Source organism: Amblyomma americanum, chromosome 6 (assembly GCF_052857255.1).
Source record: "Amblyomma americanum isolate KBUSLIRL-KWMA chromosome 6, ASM5285725v1, whole genome shotgun sequence".
Classification (NCBI taxonomy): domain Eukaryota; kingdom Metazoa; phylum Arthropoda; class Arachnida; order Ixodida; family Ixodidae; genus Amblyomma; species Amblyomma americanum.
Window position 1 is genome coordinate 99,759,121 of NC_135502.1, and position 14,429 is coordinate 99,773,549.

The window sequence follows — 14,429 nt, forward strand, 5'->3', positions numbered from 1 at the left end:
TTTCTTATATGGTGCTGGGTCAGTCTAGTTTTCTTTATTTCAGTTTCAAAGACCATACACTATTCTCAAAAAAGTGAGGGCAACAGCATTTGCTTATGATTTTCCGATATATTTTTGTTTCGTACAAATAAATATTTTTTCATGTTCGTCTTCGATTCTTATATGAAAATTTCAATATTCACACACCGCAACGTATAAAAAACTTCACCCAAACCCCTGCTCCAATAAGTGCTCAAGCTCTTTCCTCCATGGTGCATACCTACTGCAGAGTCCATGTGGACCACATGCACACAGATGGCATGCACTCTCCAATGCCTGCTCCCTGCTGACTTGTGCTTTACAACATGGGACAACACAGGAGGAGGTACAAGAGGGGGGTGCTTCTTTCACTTGCAGTATGTTGCAATGCTGAAAGCGAAGACTTTATGCTTGAGAGAGCTATTAATGCAGACTTTTTTTTTTTTTTTCAGCTCAGCACAGGAAACTGTGTATAGATAGGACCCTTCATTTTCGGGTTTTGTTTTTTTCCAGAAATTTCGGGTAAATATGTAGCAATATTTTTTTCTTAGTGAAAGTTTGGGTACAGATCTGGTTACTAAGGAAAAATTTACATATTCCAAGTTTTTTGGGGTCTTTTTTGCCACAAAAGACAATATACTATAAGCACTCACTTTTCTATGGGGCACAAAATGCCCTATTTTCACTCAATATTTTACAAACATGAAAATTGCAGGTTGTGCAAAAAATGCTGTTCACAAAATATATTTTTTTCCTCATGTATTGCAATTATTTTGTTGCCTGCCTGCTGTTAATTATTCATCACAGAGGCTATTTTAAACTGGCAAGAGCGCTGCAGCATGAAGTCATTGGTGCGGGAAGCGTTTCATACATGATGCCGAATACGTAAATGCCTGGTCAGTAAGCATGTTTTGGCGTTTTGCTTCTATAGGTTACTCTTCGAACATATCCTCAAGTTAAGTCACGCCATGAATGACAAGCATTAAGAGTGGCTTAAGACCACCAGGAGAAAGAACACTGTCCTTGCACCACCACAGAATATCCGCTAAATTTCATGCTGTCTTCAGCTTTGTTCAAGAAAACCTACTTTCTCCATGCCCTTTCCTATATATGTACATCGTAACAAGCCCCTCATTTTCTTGCCATTAATTTTGTGTACTCCAGAAGGGGCATTTTTGGGGAAAAATTGGGTTTAACCCGAAAACGAAGGGCTCTATGTATAGATAGCCCATCAGTTCCAAAACCAGAAAAAATAGTCTGAAAGCACTTTTTGCCAGTTTTAGGCAATTTTTTCTTTGCGTACTTGTTGAGCTATACAGTTCTACGCTGTATGTTCATGGTATTTTGTTGCATTGATAAATGGCAAGAAAGGGTTATTGACCGAGGGTAGGTGCATGCATATTCTAAATGCATCCGACATTAGGCAGCAGGGCCTCCACCTTCAACTCATGATAGTTAATGACACCAATGTGTTCAATCCTTCTTTGCTAAGCTTTGTATTAGCACATGGTAAAGTCACGGACTTGGCATAGACCTGACAAAAAATTGGGGGATTCTTAAGCTCTGCCTTTAAGGGTGGAACACTGTCGGGTCCAGTCGCATCACTTACTCAGTTGCCCAATTCCTAATTAGCATACTTGGAATTAGTCATGTATGCATCAGTACACGTCTCTTTTTTTAAGACGCTTCACTAAGTTAAAGACCACAGTGCAATCCCCACGTCCTTCTTTATTCAGCTTGAACCAATTAGCCTTCGTGAAACATGGCACTGGGTTCGATTCCCACCCAAACCCAAGTTCACCCAACTTTCTTTTCAGCTTCATTTTAGTAATTCTTTGCTTCCATTGGGAATTTTTGCTCTCATTCCGAGACACTGTACCCTTAACGCTCTCGTGTCAAAACCTTCAACATGTGTCTGCCATGTGTCCACTAATGTAAACAGACCAGAGGGACTTCAAGTCAACACATTTATTAACTATATATGCATACAACATGTTGACCTGAAAAGCATGGCCAATTATTGTACACAATTCAAATATTACATATGCATCTGCCATGGAATCTTGACAATTTAACGCATAGCTAATGAAACAACCACACTTGTCGAGCATTCCTATATTTTGCATGCACAATATACTAAGCTGAACACGTGTTGTCTTCTTGCATGAGTCAGTTATGCACTAGACTAGATACGAAAGCATGTTCGTATGGCCGGACAGTCCACTAAAGCCACAGGTTGGGGTAAACAGGTTGCTGAAGCCAAGAGCACACTCCACACACAATTACGTAAGAAAAAGACACAGGTAGCAATAACAACACGCAAAAGCTGCCTTAAATGTCACTCCTGCAGCCTGTTTTCTGCAGGGTCTAGGACTGAGCTGCCCTCCAGATGTTAACAGCAGCAGTCTTGAAGTGTCTTGAGGAGGAAAAAAAAAGTAAAATAAAAATGTCCCATGGTTACGTAACGTCAGATGGTTCGCGGAAGCAGCATCTTGCTAAGAAGTTAGGACAGAAAGAATGCGATCCTGAAACACGGAGAGCAGAAACAGAGCATGAAATACATGGGAGCCAGTAAATGAAACCATGTAGAGTAGAAAGCAAGTGACTGTTAGAATCCAAGCACTTAACAAAAATAACACTACCTGTACATAGGAGCAGCTGGAATATAACACAGAAAGCTAAAAAAAGATGTCTAATATCTTTGCTCATGGTTTTGAATCATACGGAAGAAGCCAACCAACAGCAAAGTGCTTTGTCAAAGCATGAAGAGCGGGAAAAATACAAAAGAACCAGTAATTTACACAGTGCTAGACAAACTGACCTCTAAGGCGTACTGCTTGATTACAGGTGAGCTGTGTTTACTAACTGTCCAGCTCATACACAGCTGAAAAACAAGCAACAATATAAAACTGTTAACCTAGGACAACAGTCTTAAACCTATAAAAAGTTCTGTAACTAAACCTTGCTATATATACACAGTACTGCTGGCATATATATTTCATACACGATTCCAACACGATCAACCCTAACTTGCATGACTTCTAGGAATACATATGCCTAGACAACAGTACACACACAGCCTTCCAGTCATTTAACTAGCTTGTCGGTTTACACGAACTAATATATAGCTATTTGATTTTGATGACACAGACTACTCTGATGATACTCCTCAGCTAATGCCATGCAGACACATGACAACTTGCAACTTATATGCAAAGCCTGAAAGAAATGAACCAACAAGCACCAATTCAAGCAAAACAACCTTGACAATGGGGACATCCTATGCTCGCCTTTCCTGCAAAGCACAGCAGGTAATGCTGCAATGACAACCCCATCAAGCAAAATGACGCATGTTTCTTGCACACGACACATCATTCAACAAGATCAGCACAGTATTTGATGAGCTGGCCATATACAAAAAAAAAAAACATTATCATGCACAACATATAATGGAGTCTCACATAACTTGAGCAACACAAGAAGAAAAAGGTCCACTCATCTTGTACAGGCAGAAGCATGTGCCCCATTCTATTAATTCATGAGCCAGTGTAACAATTAGCAGAGATGCTTGAATATACTCAATGAAGATTTGTAGGGCATTATAATAAAAATGCTCATAATGCACCCACAAAATCAATGAAAAGAGATCTGAAGTTCTGTTTGACACAGAAAATTGAAACTGTTTTCAGCACCAGCCATTTGAATGCCATAATACTAAAGGGTCAATCCTTGCCAGTGTTGTTGTAATCCTAGGCTAATAATTGGATGGAACTTTACAAATTTTATATATTGCTCCCAAATATGCTCACAAACAATGGCAACTTATCAATTTATACCAAACTCAAGCACAGCTTAACTACCAAGAAGCACTTTGTTCTACAAGCCTTTTTCTACAAATTCGCTCACTTATCTGATTTACCATGAATAAGGAGTACAGCTCAAATTACTCAAGCTTGGTGAGAATTTAACTGTTCTTTGAAACTTCAAAGTGCATTCAAAACAGTGACTTTTACAATCGATCCCGGATATATCAAATTATTGTTTATACAGCCGGAACATCCCCTTGAAAATTTCATGCAAAAGTATAACACTACTGTTTGTGTTTATCGAACTCCTGTTCAGCGAAACAGTGGACATATCGAATGGTACGCCACGCCCCAGCAAGTAGCGCATCTCCTGAAGGCATTCCCACGATTACTTTTCTCACACTGACCTGTGTCGGCAGCACAGCCTTGGACACCTGTTGGCAGCGCTAGCTATGTGAATATGTTCATTGTAAAATCACTTGATGCTTACGGCACGTCTCATGTGGCCGCTTCGCTGCTGAAGGCGCCACGGAAATCAACTGTACTGTAATTTTAATTAAGTCTTATTGTATTTACAGTGTCCAAGTAACAGGATTAGATCTGCTATGATAGACGATGGCTGCTTCCAAAACACCATCCACTGCGGCTTCGATGTGCTAGGACACCAGCAAGCAGCGTGCTTCCTGTCGTAGCCGGAGGCTATGTTCCAGTATGCAAGCGGGCTGCATGTCGCTGCTGGATGTAGGCCGCTAGCATGGGTGCACCATATTGATGCTTCTAGGTTACACATGGGCTTATCTAATGCCATCTTTTATATATCATTATCGATATATTGTGCTTCCCTTCGAGTTCAATATATACGGCATCAACTGTATATACATGCAATGAAAGAAAATTAATCTGAAAATCCTGCAGTGATATGCATTCCAGACATTCTGCACAGACCCTTGAAGTAGAACATGGCATAACAGCATGCATAGTGTGTCTATGTGAATGGTTAATGTGTTTCCAAGTCACTATCAGAAAGAGGCAAAAAGAACAAAAAGAAGAAAAATACCTAAAGATCTCAACAACTCCCGTGCAGACCATTCAAGCACACCATCAAAGACGCACACTTGAAATTGTTTGTTTCTGGTACATTCACTCACTGCACAACTTGAGTGCCACATTTCTGCGTCCTATGTTTTCAAACACAAAATTGCATGCCAAATATGTAACAGCTAGAATATAGTGCAGTGAAAAAAAAAATATCAAAGAGCAGCCTGTCAGGCACGTTCAGCAATAGCTTGAAGGCAAATTACAAGGTGCTCTTTTCTGTGCAGTGCGAAGACTTATGCTATGACATTATTTACAGGGGAAAAGTAGGAACCAACATCGGCACATCCATTTACAAAAGCAAAGGGAGGAAAGCAGAACACGCTGCAGTGCAATAAAAGAAAACATTATAGACATGGTGCAGGGTAAAACTGCCTGTATATATAATATATATATATATATATATTTATATATAAAACAATTGTACAATTCCATCTCTGCAACAATTATCGTTTGAACAAGACATTGCCAAAAACAACTGCAGTACCTGGGGAGGCCATAAAAGGGCACATTCAACAGAAGCAAAACAACAATTCCTGTAAATAAAACTACGAAAAAAGCATTCTCCCACACTGAGCCACGGAAAGACGACAAGATCATGTGGTTACGGTGACAATGTCACAATGGGGGGAGTCCAGAACAAAGCAGCTAGCACTGTGGAATGCAGTGCTTCTATCTCTTGTGACGCAAGCTGGATGAAAATGTAGGTTTCGAGCCTACCGTTGTGGGCCTCCAACAACAAAAAACAAAAAGATCAGGTTATTTACCATGAAATTCTCAAAACCTAGATCAACCTTACAAGAGCATGCCGTTGAGTGTGCAAACACAAACAAGGACATGAAGCGTGCGCTTGCTGCGTTTGTTGTGCACCTTTCACGTGCTTGTTTGTGTTTATGCAGTTACCTATCATCCTGAAGTGATGCTTTGTCGAAGGTATGTACGACAATGCTTTTTGTCGTGGAGTGCTTGCTTAATGTGCCAAGCAAGCAATGTCTTACTTTCCGGTTCAACAGTTTTAAACTTTGCCTTGTACTAGATGATAGGAGAGCCACATTATGCACTTCTAACTGCAAGGTACTCTAAAACTGCTAATAATTCCATTAATGAGATAGCTTTTAAGCTATCTCAATAGTGGTGCTATTGCGAGCAACACGTCAGCAGTAACTAACTGTAGACCAGCTTTTTTGTTTCCCTCAGACTCTTTTTACAGACAATAAGAAAACAACGAAGGAGTAACAATCTTAGCGACCTACAAAGTTATGTCGGCCAACCAGCTAGAAAAACTGAAATTTTTCTTGCGTTCTTTTTTTTTGCCAGCATAACAGAGACCTATGATCCACAAAGAATTATTACTAGCACACAGCCATACATCACATGAAGCACATTGTTATGAGCACTTTTGTGGCATGGATAGAGACAGCGAGGCCACACCTTGATCAAAAGCTCTCACTCTTGGTTCTGGCAGCAACAGCACTGCAACGGTTCAGATTACTACAGTGCATTTCTTTCACCAGACTGAAGTGTGCTTGTCTGTCCAAGATTGAAACACTTTGTGCGACTGCCTACACCAGCAGCAGTGCTGCAACGGTAGAGCATGGAAATACTGCACTGCATTAACAATGTTGCGCAACAGCGCAACATTTTCTTTGAGAGATGTCTCTACATTATTCCCACAAAAATTGCAAAGCTAGACAGCTCACTGACCCTGTGCACAGAAGTCCGTGCTTAATGCAGAGAAGTCATTCTTGCTCAATTGTAATGCCTGCTAATTTAGACGTTGTAGCAGGGATTCGGATTAAGTGTCAAGCATACGACTTGCAAGCAACGCGAAAAGTGCAGGCTGTTTGCACACTATGTGCAAGGGAGAATAAGCTGGCCTTCACTAGTGGCACAATGCAACCCATTTTGTGTGAAAGTGTCAGCAGACTTACCCTAGAAATCAAAGGCAATGCATACAGTTTTATGTTCAGCATCAAGATTCCTGGTTCTCACTAGTACGAGTGACCACTTCTATTGATTATTATTCGTGCAGCAACCACTGAGAATACCAAGGATGCCATTCTTGCTCACAGCATGGCAGCCTTATCCACAATCACAACTAATGAACAAGACCGCCGTGCTGGCAGCTGGAATGTCATTTTCGAACACAACTAGTTGGCATCCTCGGCTTCATGCAACAACCCATGTGTAATGTGAAAGCAATGAGCATGTTAAAACACAAAGCAAGTGCAGCAAAAGATAAATGGGTCGTATCGTCTCCTTCCCTGCACTGCTTCTTCCCAAGGCTCACAATAACTGCTGTCACAGCAAAGCAACACAAAAACTCGTCACCCCAGTGCACAGGTTTTCTGGCCCAAACACGACTGCCAACATAACGAATGTGGGGGTGGGTATGTACTTATGGCGAAGAGGATAAAGTGGATTAACTGAGGTGGAATCGGTGCTCGGTGCCGTCAGACAGCATAATGATGACGATGCGACTCGTCACCCATACCAGCCGGACCATCTTGAGCGGGTTGGCCCGCACGCTGTCCGGCAGAGGCGGCGTCGAGTAGGTGCGCACACAGCGCGTCTGCGCATTGCCCAGCCCAAACAGGCCAGCTGCCGTCTGCATGAAAACAACAGGCAGTGGGCAGTCCAGAATTAGCAATGTGCACTCAAGCATCTTGCCAAGTTTTAAGTAACAAATGGCATGGCAGTGCTGCTGTCTACCTTGAATGCCCCTTACACTGTCACCAAACATGATCCTATTTTGTTTTGTTTTTCCCTTCCTGATTTTGACATTTCATCATCATCTGCAGCAGCAGCCTGACTGCGCCCACCGCAGGACTAAGGCCTCTCCCATATCTCTCCCATTAACCCTGTCCTATGCCAGCTGTGGCCACCCTATTCCCGCAAACTTGTTTATCTTATCCGCCCACCTAACTTTCTGCCGCCCCCTGCTATGCTTCCCTTCCCTAGGAATCTAATCTGTTACCTTGAAAGGGGCTGTGAAAGGAGCTCTAATAAAGTTGCAGCATGCCTAGGATATTAAAGCACACCGCTTCATGGATAGTGTCCAGCAAGAATTTTTTAAATGCGCTTTGTAGAAGCTGAGTTATCTGTAGTCAAAATTTGAATTTCAGCATCTTCGCGCCTTTCGCTCTCCTCTCGTCACTTTTTGCATGCTGGAAGGCAGGCACTCCTCCGCCGGCCCCACTTCCAGGAGCGGAGCTTCCTGACCCGCTGGAGCTATGGCCCCCATCAGCTATGAGCGGCCGGGTCCCAACAAGTTGGAAATTTTCACTGCGACGCGCCGCTCAATCTCTCAGTCGCTTGCATGTGAACCAGCCTTAAGATGGAAAGTGGCAAAAGGAGGTACAGTGGGGCAGGTGGGAGGGGTCGTGCTCATTTTGCGCCGGCTGTCGCTTAATGACCTGCTAAACGCGCTTCCCGGAAGACATCTTACCTAGACGTGCGCCGAAACTCCCTCCGCAAAAGGGACTGTGGTTGATGTGGTAGCAGGCAGATATCCCAGAAACCCCACCATTTTGAGGTGGCAGACATTGGAGTGTTCTTGAAAAACGACGCACTGTCTTGCCCAAGTGAAGGGATTTCTTGCTCAAAGATGGTAGGCTCCTTGATTGTCAAACAGGCACGTGGCTGTTTGTATTCGAATCAAGTTAAGATCTACCACAAAACTGCTAGTCGCAACTTGAGCCAGCCATGAATTGACATTTGAACTGTCAAACGGCAACATGGGCATCTACAGGGGCCGTTTACCATGGAAACGGGCATGCACTGCTCTGAATGTGCAGGCCATGTGGCTCGTGGCCCACTCCAAATGGAGATGCGTCCTTTGCGGTTTCGGTGTTCTTCTTTGAAGCAATGAGACACTGCAATGAGTTCTCGCATAGAGCAGCAAACGTGGGAGAGAACGCCGCAACTGGGCATGGGTTGAAATGCACCGCTCTACACCACTGAGGAGCGTTCATTCAGTGCGATAGTGTAGAGGCCTCGCACAACAAAGTCACGCCGAATGTGTGGCGTCCATTCACTCTGCTTTAAATTGTTGGGCCACTGTCTTGTATGTAGCTGTGCTCCCGCATGCATGTGCCCACTTCGGGTGGTGGCTATAACGCCGTTATTCTTAATTCATTTATCATTTGAGAAAACCTTGAGAAAAGTATCCAGTCTAACCACATTGTGGTTTATAAAAGAGAATTAAGCCTGCAAGTATTTTAGAGCGCAGCTCTTAGGTGCTTGTTCCCTGGGCTGAGCGCCATGCCCTGTCGAAGTAACTGGAGTGCTGAGTGCAGCGGAGGAAGAAAGACAGCAATAGCGAAGAAAGCGCGAGGAGGAAAGCGGAGTCATAGCCGGCGGCGGCAGTACTTGGCACGGGCTCCGTAGTTGCCAATCGGCTCCTAGAGGCACCAACAGACTCCTAGGGCGTGCCTGTACCTCTATGGTTCTTTCTCTTCATACCTATTGGCATTGGTGACATCAAGGAGAGGAGCAAACAGACAAACAAGCAAGCCACCTGTGCTCCGTGACCTTGCTTGCATGGAAGACAAAGTGCTGGGCTGCCCCAGCAGGCTCAGCGGTGGCAGCGCCAAGCCTCCTGTGTTTCGAATATTCCTGAACAGCTGCTCTTAAATTTCATATTAGGAATATCGTAATCGCCACTGAATTTTTATTGCCACACTCAGTGTGGTTGCACTAAAGAAAAAGGTGAATTTGGAAATGAATGCATATGACTGGATCTCAATATATTAATTTTATGCAATGAAATGAGAGGAAAGACACAATAAAATGTTTAGTTAAAATCTCAAGTTTCATTAAAAATGTATTAATATTTCCACGCAAGCTGTTTGTCAGGAAACAAACTGCACCTTACGAATCTGCATTTCAAACTGCAGTTGCATCTATTACCATACCTCTCCTTTCTTCGTAACTTCCAAGGATCCTTACCATGCAGCGGCTGCTAAGGGCTACAACAACTCATATCCTCTGTGGCCATTGTTAAACTTCCAGTGAAACACATCTACTCACTGTCCCACTCGTTTCTCTTACTGGCCTGAAAGGCATCCTCACCTGCCAAAAGCAGAGCTTGTTCTCCCCGCTGGAGTAGGTGGCCAGGTATTTTCCATCAGGGGAGAACGTGCAGGCCACCACAGCTGTTGAGTGGGCAGTTATCAGCTGCAGCACACAGGGAAAAAGGACGCTTAATGCAACAAGGACAGCACACTCACGATGCTGTTTGGAACTCCATCACGTCACAACAATCCCATTGCCAGGAGAGATGTTTTTGTACTGGACATGGAGAGATAACTCATACATAATTTAAAACAATTTTTTTTTTCTGCCTAAATATAGTATATCCAGGCCTCAAGAAAGCCAATCAGTTTTGCTATGTGAAACACTAAATGTTAATTTCAAATGACATCTACAAAATTGTGTACAAGGCCCCACAACAGTTAGACATTTTAACATTGAAATACTTGGATTTGTCAAATAAACGCCTGATGAATTATGGAATTGCTTAAAAGAGTATGAACACTTAACTTTTGGGTGTGTGCTTTCTTCTTTGTAATGATGCATAAGGCATTATTATACATGGATTACCACATGGTATTCTCCTACAACCGCTAAATAATTTATAATAGAATTCCTTTCTCGTGCTGTTTTAGTCTTGATTTCAACCGCCAAATGAGGACTGTGACGTCAAAGAATAGTTTTATGTCACGTGAGGCATGAGAAAACTGCAATATAATTGCTGCTTCCACATTTGTTGTCATTCTGTCTCCTGAGAAAGGCTGGCTTCAGCACTGTATAGTGAATTTAAACGATGAAACAACAATTATATCGACATTTTTCCATGCCTCATGTGACATAAAACCATTCTTTGATGTCACAGTCCTCATTCGGCTGTTGAAACCGAAACCAAAATAGCATGACAGAAAAAAATACAATTACAAATTATTTAGCGGCCGTAAGTGAATACCACATGGTGATTCATGCGTAGCAACGAGAGCAACCACAGATTCCAGCTCCGAGTAGGCGCTCAGACGCGTGCATATATGCATGTGCTGAACATGTTTGGTGAGGTGTTAGTTGAGGGCGACACAAGAGCGTATGGTCTTATTGCGTTCTGTGCAACGGAAAGGCGGATATGGTTTGATGGTTTATGGTTTACGGGGCTTTAATGTTCCAAAGCAACTCAGGCTATGGGGGACGCCGTAGTGAAGGTCTCCGGAAATTTCAACCACCTGGGGTTCTTTAACGTGCTCTGACATCGCACAGTACACAGGCCTCTGGAATTTCGCCTCCATCGAAATTCCACCGCCGTGGCCGGGATTGAACCTGCGTCTTTCAGGTCAGTAGTCGAGCACCGCAACCGCTAAGCCAACGCGGCGGTGGATATGGCTCGAGAAACGCTTGATTAGTTGAAACATGTTCTTTATTAAAGCCTTCTTGAGCACACTGCTTGATGCATCTCTGCGCGCGCATATATGTGGCACAGAGTTGTCACTTGCGACAGCCAATCTAGGCGAGTGCAGATTCTATCGTCGCCAACTGTCGTACAGCTTGATGCTCGGGCCTTCTGTCACAAATACTTAAAATATTTGAGAAGATCCGTACGCATGCATCTCCTCATGTTTGGCTCAATAAAGAGATAAAAAAAATTTCCAGCACAGATCAGCATGCATGCACACGCAGTAAGTGAGGCGCCGACACGCAAGGCCGGATTGTAGCGCCTCTCATTTGAGTGCCAGTCCTCTGCGGTAAAGCTGTAGCTAAATTTGTACAGTACGCCTGCTTGTTCTAGATGAACGCTCAATCAGCTGATCGCTTTTGTTGAGATTATGCACGCATTGCTTGCCGGCAGCAAAAGCCAGCGGCCGACAGACGACAGTTGAACGGAATGTATCCCGATTCTGTTCTGAATACAGTCCTCAGGAGTTCACGAACATAGAAATCGCAATGACCACGGCGCAGAGTAAACCACCATGCAGGGTCAATCGTCTGCGGTCATACTCATTACTGCACAGTAAACAAACGCGATAATCCGAGAGTACGGCGTGTCATTTGATGAGCAACGCACGGGCAGTTTTTCCCTCCGATGTGGTGTCAACTGAAAGACGTTAGATTGCGATTGCTCACCATATGCTTTTGAGGATTTCTAGAAGCTTACACAGCACACTGTGCACCGAAGGCACATGCTAGCATTGTCGTCGCCGATGTGTACGGGTGCGAGCACGATCAGCTGTTTGTTCTGCAGTCTGCAGCAGCCCTCAATAACTTCAGGCCGTTGTTTTCGATCTCAAGCATCCTATTTGCGCCAAACGAGTGCGTAGCAACGAGATGCAGCAGAACGCGAAGCTACGGAGAGCTTTCCATGCATGGAGAGCGTGGAAAGCTTGCCGCCGTTGTTGCCGACTGGCTGGTTCCAGTGGCCGCCAGCCCATGTGACCATGATGCGCTTTCCTGTCAGGGGTGAACTTGCTGGCAGCCAGTGGGCTCCCCGAGCGTGGTAAATCGAACAGGCCTACTTTAGTGGTAATTATGATCAGAGTTGTGCCAGAAATAAAAATTAGCTGTGGATTAAGCATTGGTTAACCCCTGTGAGAAGCAAAGCTTCCTTTGCATGGCTACGTTCACAAACGCCACACACAGTGCCGAATAGATTGTCTGATGATGATGATAATGGATTTTTATGGCGCAAGGGCAGCTATGGCCAAAGAGCGCCATGTCACAAGGTATTTTTCTTTTTTTTTTTTCTCAAGGTGGGGTCAAAGACCCATTTCCCAAGCATTTCACCCTAAATGAGCCGATCACCAGACCAGGGGAAAGCTTGTACCCATTGTATCACCGGTGGGTACCCGGCGGCACTGGGGATCGAACCCCGCACCTCCCGCATACGAGGCGGATGCTCAACCACTTGGCCACCGCTGCAATTGTCTGTAAAGCGTCGATGAAATGCCCGATGGGGCAGTTGCCACCTGCCACGGTGGACAGATTGTGATGACGTCAGTAGGTCACATGACCTGTCACGTGACTGCACTGACGCTGCCCTATTGAAAACCTAGCGTACTGAAGCTTTCGCTTAAAAAAAAAAATAGTTTTAAGACAAACATCCCTCTTAATCCTTCAGCTAAGTTGATCGTTAAATACCACAATAAGAATTTAAGCACCCTACAGTTGTCGCCACCTTTCATTTTCTGACAACCACACTGAAAAAAAAAAAAAAGAGAGGAATAGAGAGCAGTAGAACATGAACCTAGACCCCCCCCCCCCCAATTGACTGCTTGCAACTTAAGAAAAGGTGCTTAAGTTCTCATTAATATCACATCTTTTTGTGGTGTAAGCAACACAGTCCCTGACAATTCACATGAATTAACTGACTCAGCAAGGTGGCATGGCACAACTGAAAAAAAAAAAAAAAATCTCCTCTGTTATGGAAGCTTTTGCAATGAGGAGAATGGATATCTGACATCAAGAGCTAGCTTGGCCAAATCTTGCCCAGACCTAGTAAAACACTTGCTTGGGAAAGCTGGTGCATTGCTATCTGAAGTGCCGAAGGACAGCGCATGATGGGACATTCACTCCGTGCAAATGTTTTATACGCTGACGATGATGATTTTTTATGGCACAAGGGCAACTTTGGCCAAACAGCGCCATGTCACAAGGTACTTTTCATTGCACAAGGTGGAGTCAAAGACCCATTTCCCAAGCATTTCACCCAAAGAAGCCGAGCACCAGGCCAGGGGAAGGTTTGTACCCATTGTATCACCGGTGGGTACTAGGCAGCACTGGGGATCGAACCCCGCACCTCCCGCATGCAAGGCGGATGCTCAAACCACTTGGCCACCGCTGCGGTAACTGTTTTATACAGCAGTGAGCAAAAGGGTGAGAGAACACAAGCAGACTCCAAACTTGTGTACGTGTGAGGAAGGAAGCACACGTGTCAATGTCTGTTCGAAAATTAGCATACGAAACATTCACCCGTACCATACTTGATTATGCAGCGGCTATATGGAATCCTCACCAAGCATACTTAATTAACACCTTAGAAGCCGTTCAAAACAGAGCAGCCCGTTTTATATCCTCAAATTACAATAGACACAGCAGTATCACCAGTATTAAATCTTCACTTAACATCCCGCCACTAGAGCTCCGACGGAAAATCGCACGACTCTGCCTCTTTCATAAGTTATATTACAATTTTCCTGATCTTCGTGACACATTATTACTAGCTCCCATCAGAACATCGCGCCGCCTGTTTAACCTCCTCAGCATTCAACGTATACATGGATCGACCTTGGCATTTAATAAATCTTTTCTTCCAACTGCAATAGAAAATTGGAACCTGCTACCCGACTACATTGTTAACGAGCGCGACGCTACTAAATTTCGACAGGCATTAATTAATCACTGTACTGAATAAAAGACACTTCTCAAACTTCACCCAGTTAACTTATTATTTTTCTTGTTGTTGTTGTAGTTGTTACCGCCTAATTCAGCCTTGTG

The 14,429-nt window shown here is 43.9% G+C and overlaps 1 protein-coding gene across 1 annotated transcript in view; it reads right to left on the minus strand.

The window, feature by feature from the left end:
• Positions 1-1,971: 1,971 nt before the first annotated feature.
• Positions 1,972-14,429, minus strand: part of Rbcn-3B (WD repeat-containing protein Rbcn-3B) — a 97,298-nt gene continuing 84,840 nt past the window's right edge. The window contains 2 exon segments of the mRNA XM_077627693.1: positions 1,972-7,527; positions 9,993-10,097. Coding sequence (XP_077483819.1) covers positions 7,342-7,527; positions 9,993-10,097 — 291 coding nt within the window. The 3' untranslated portion in view covers positions 1,972-7,341.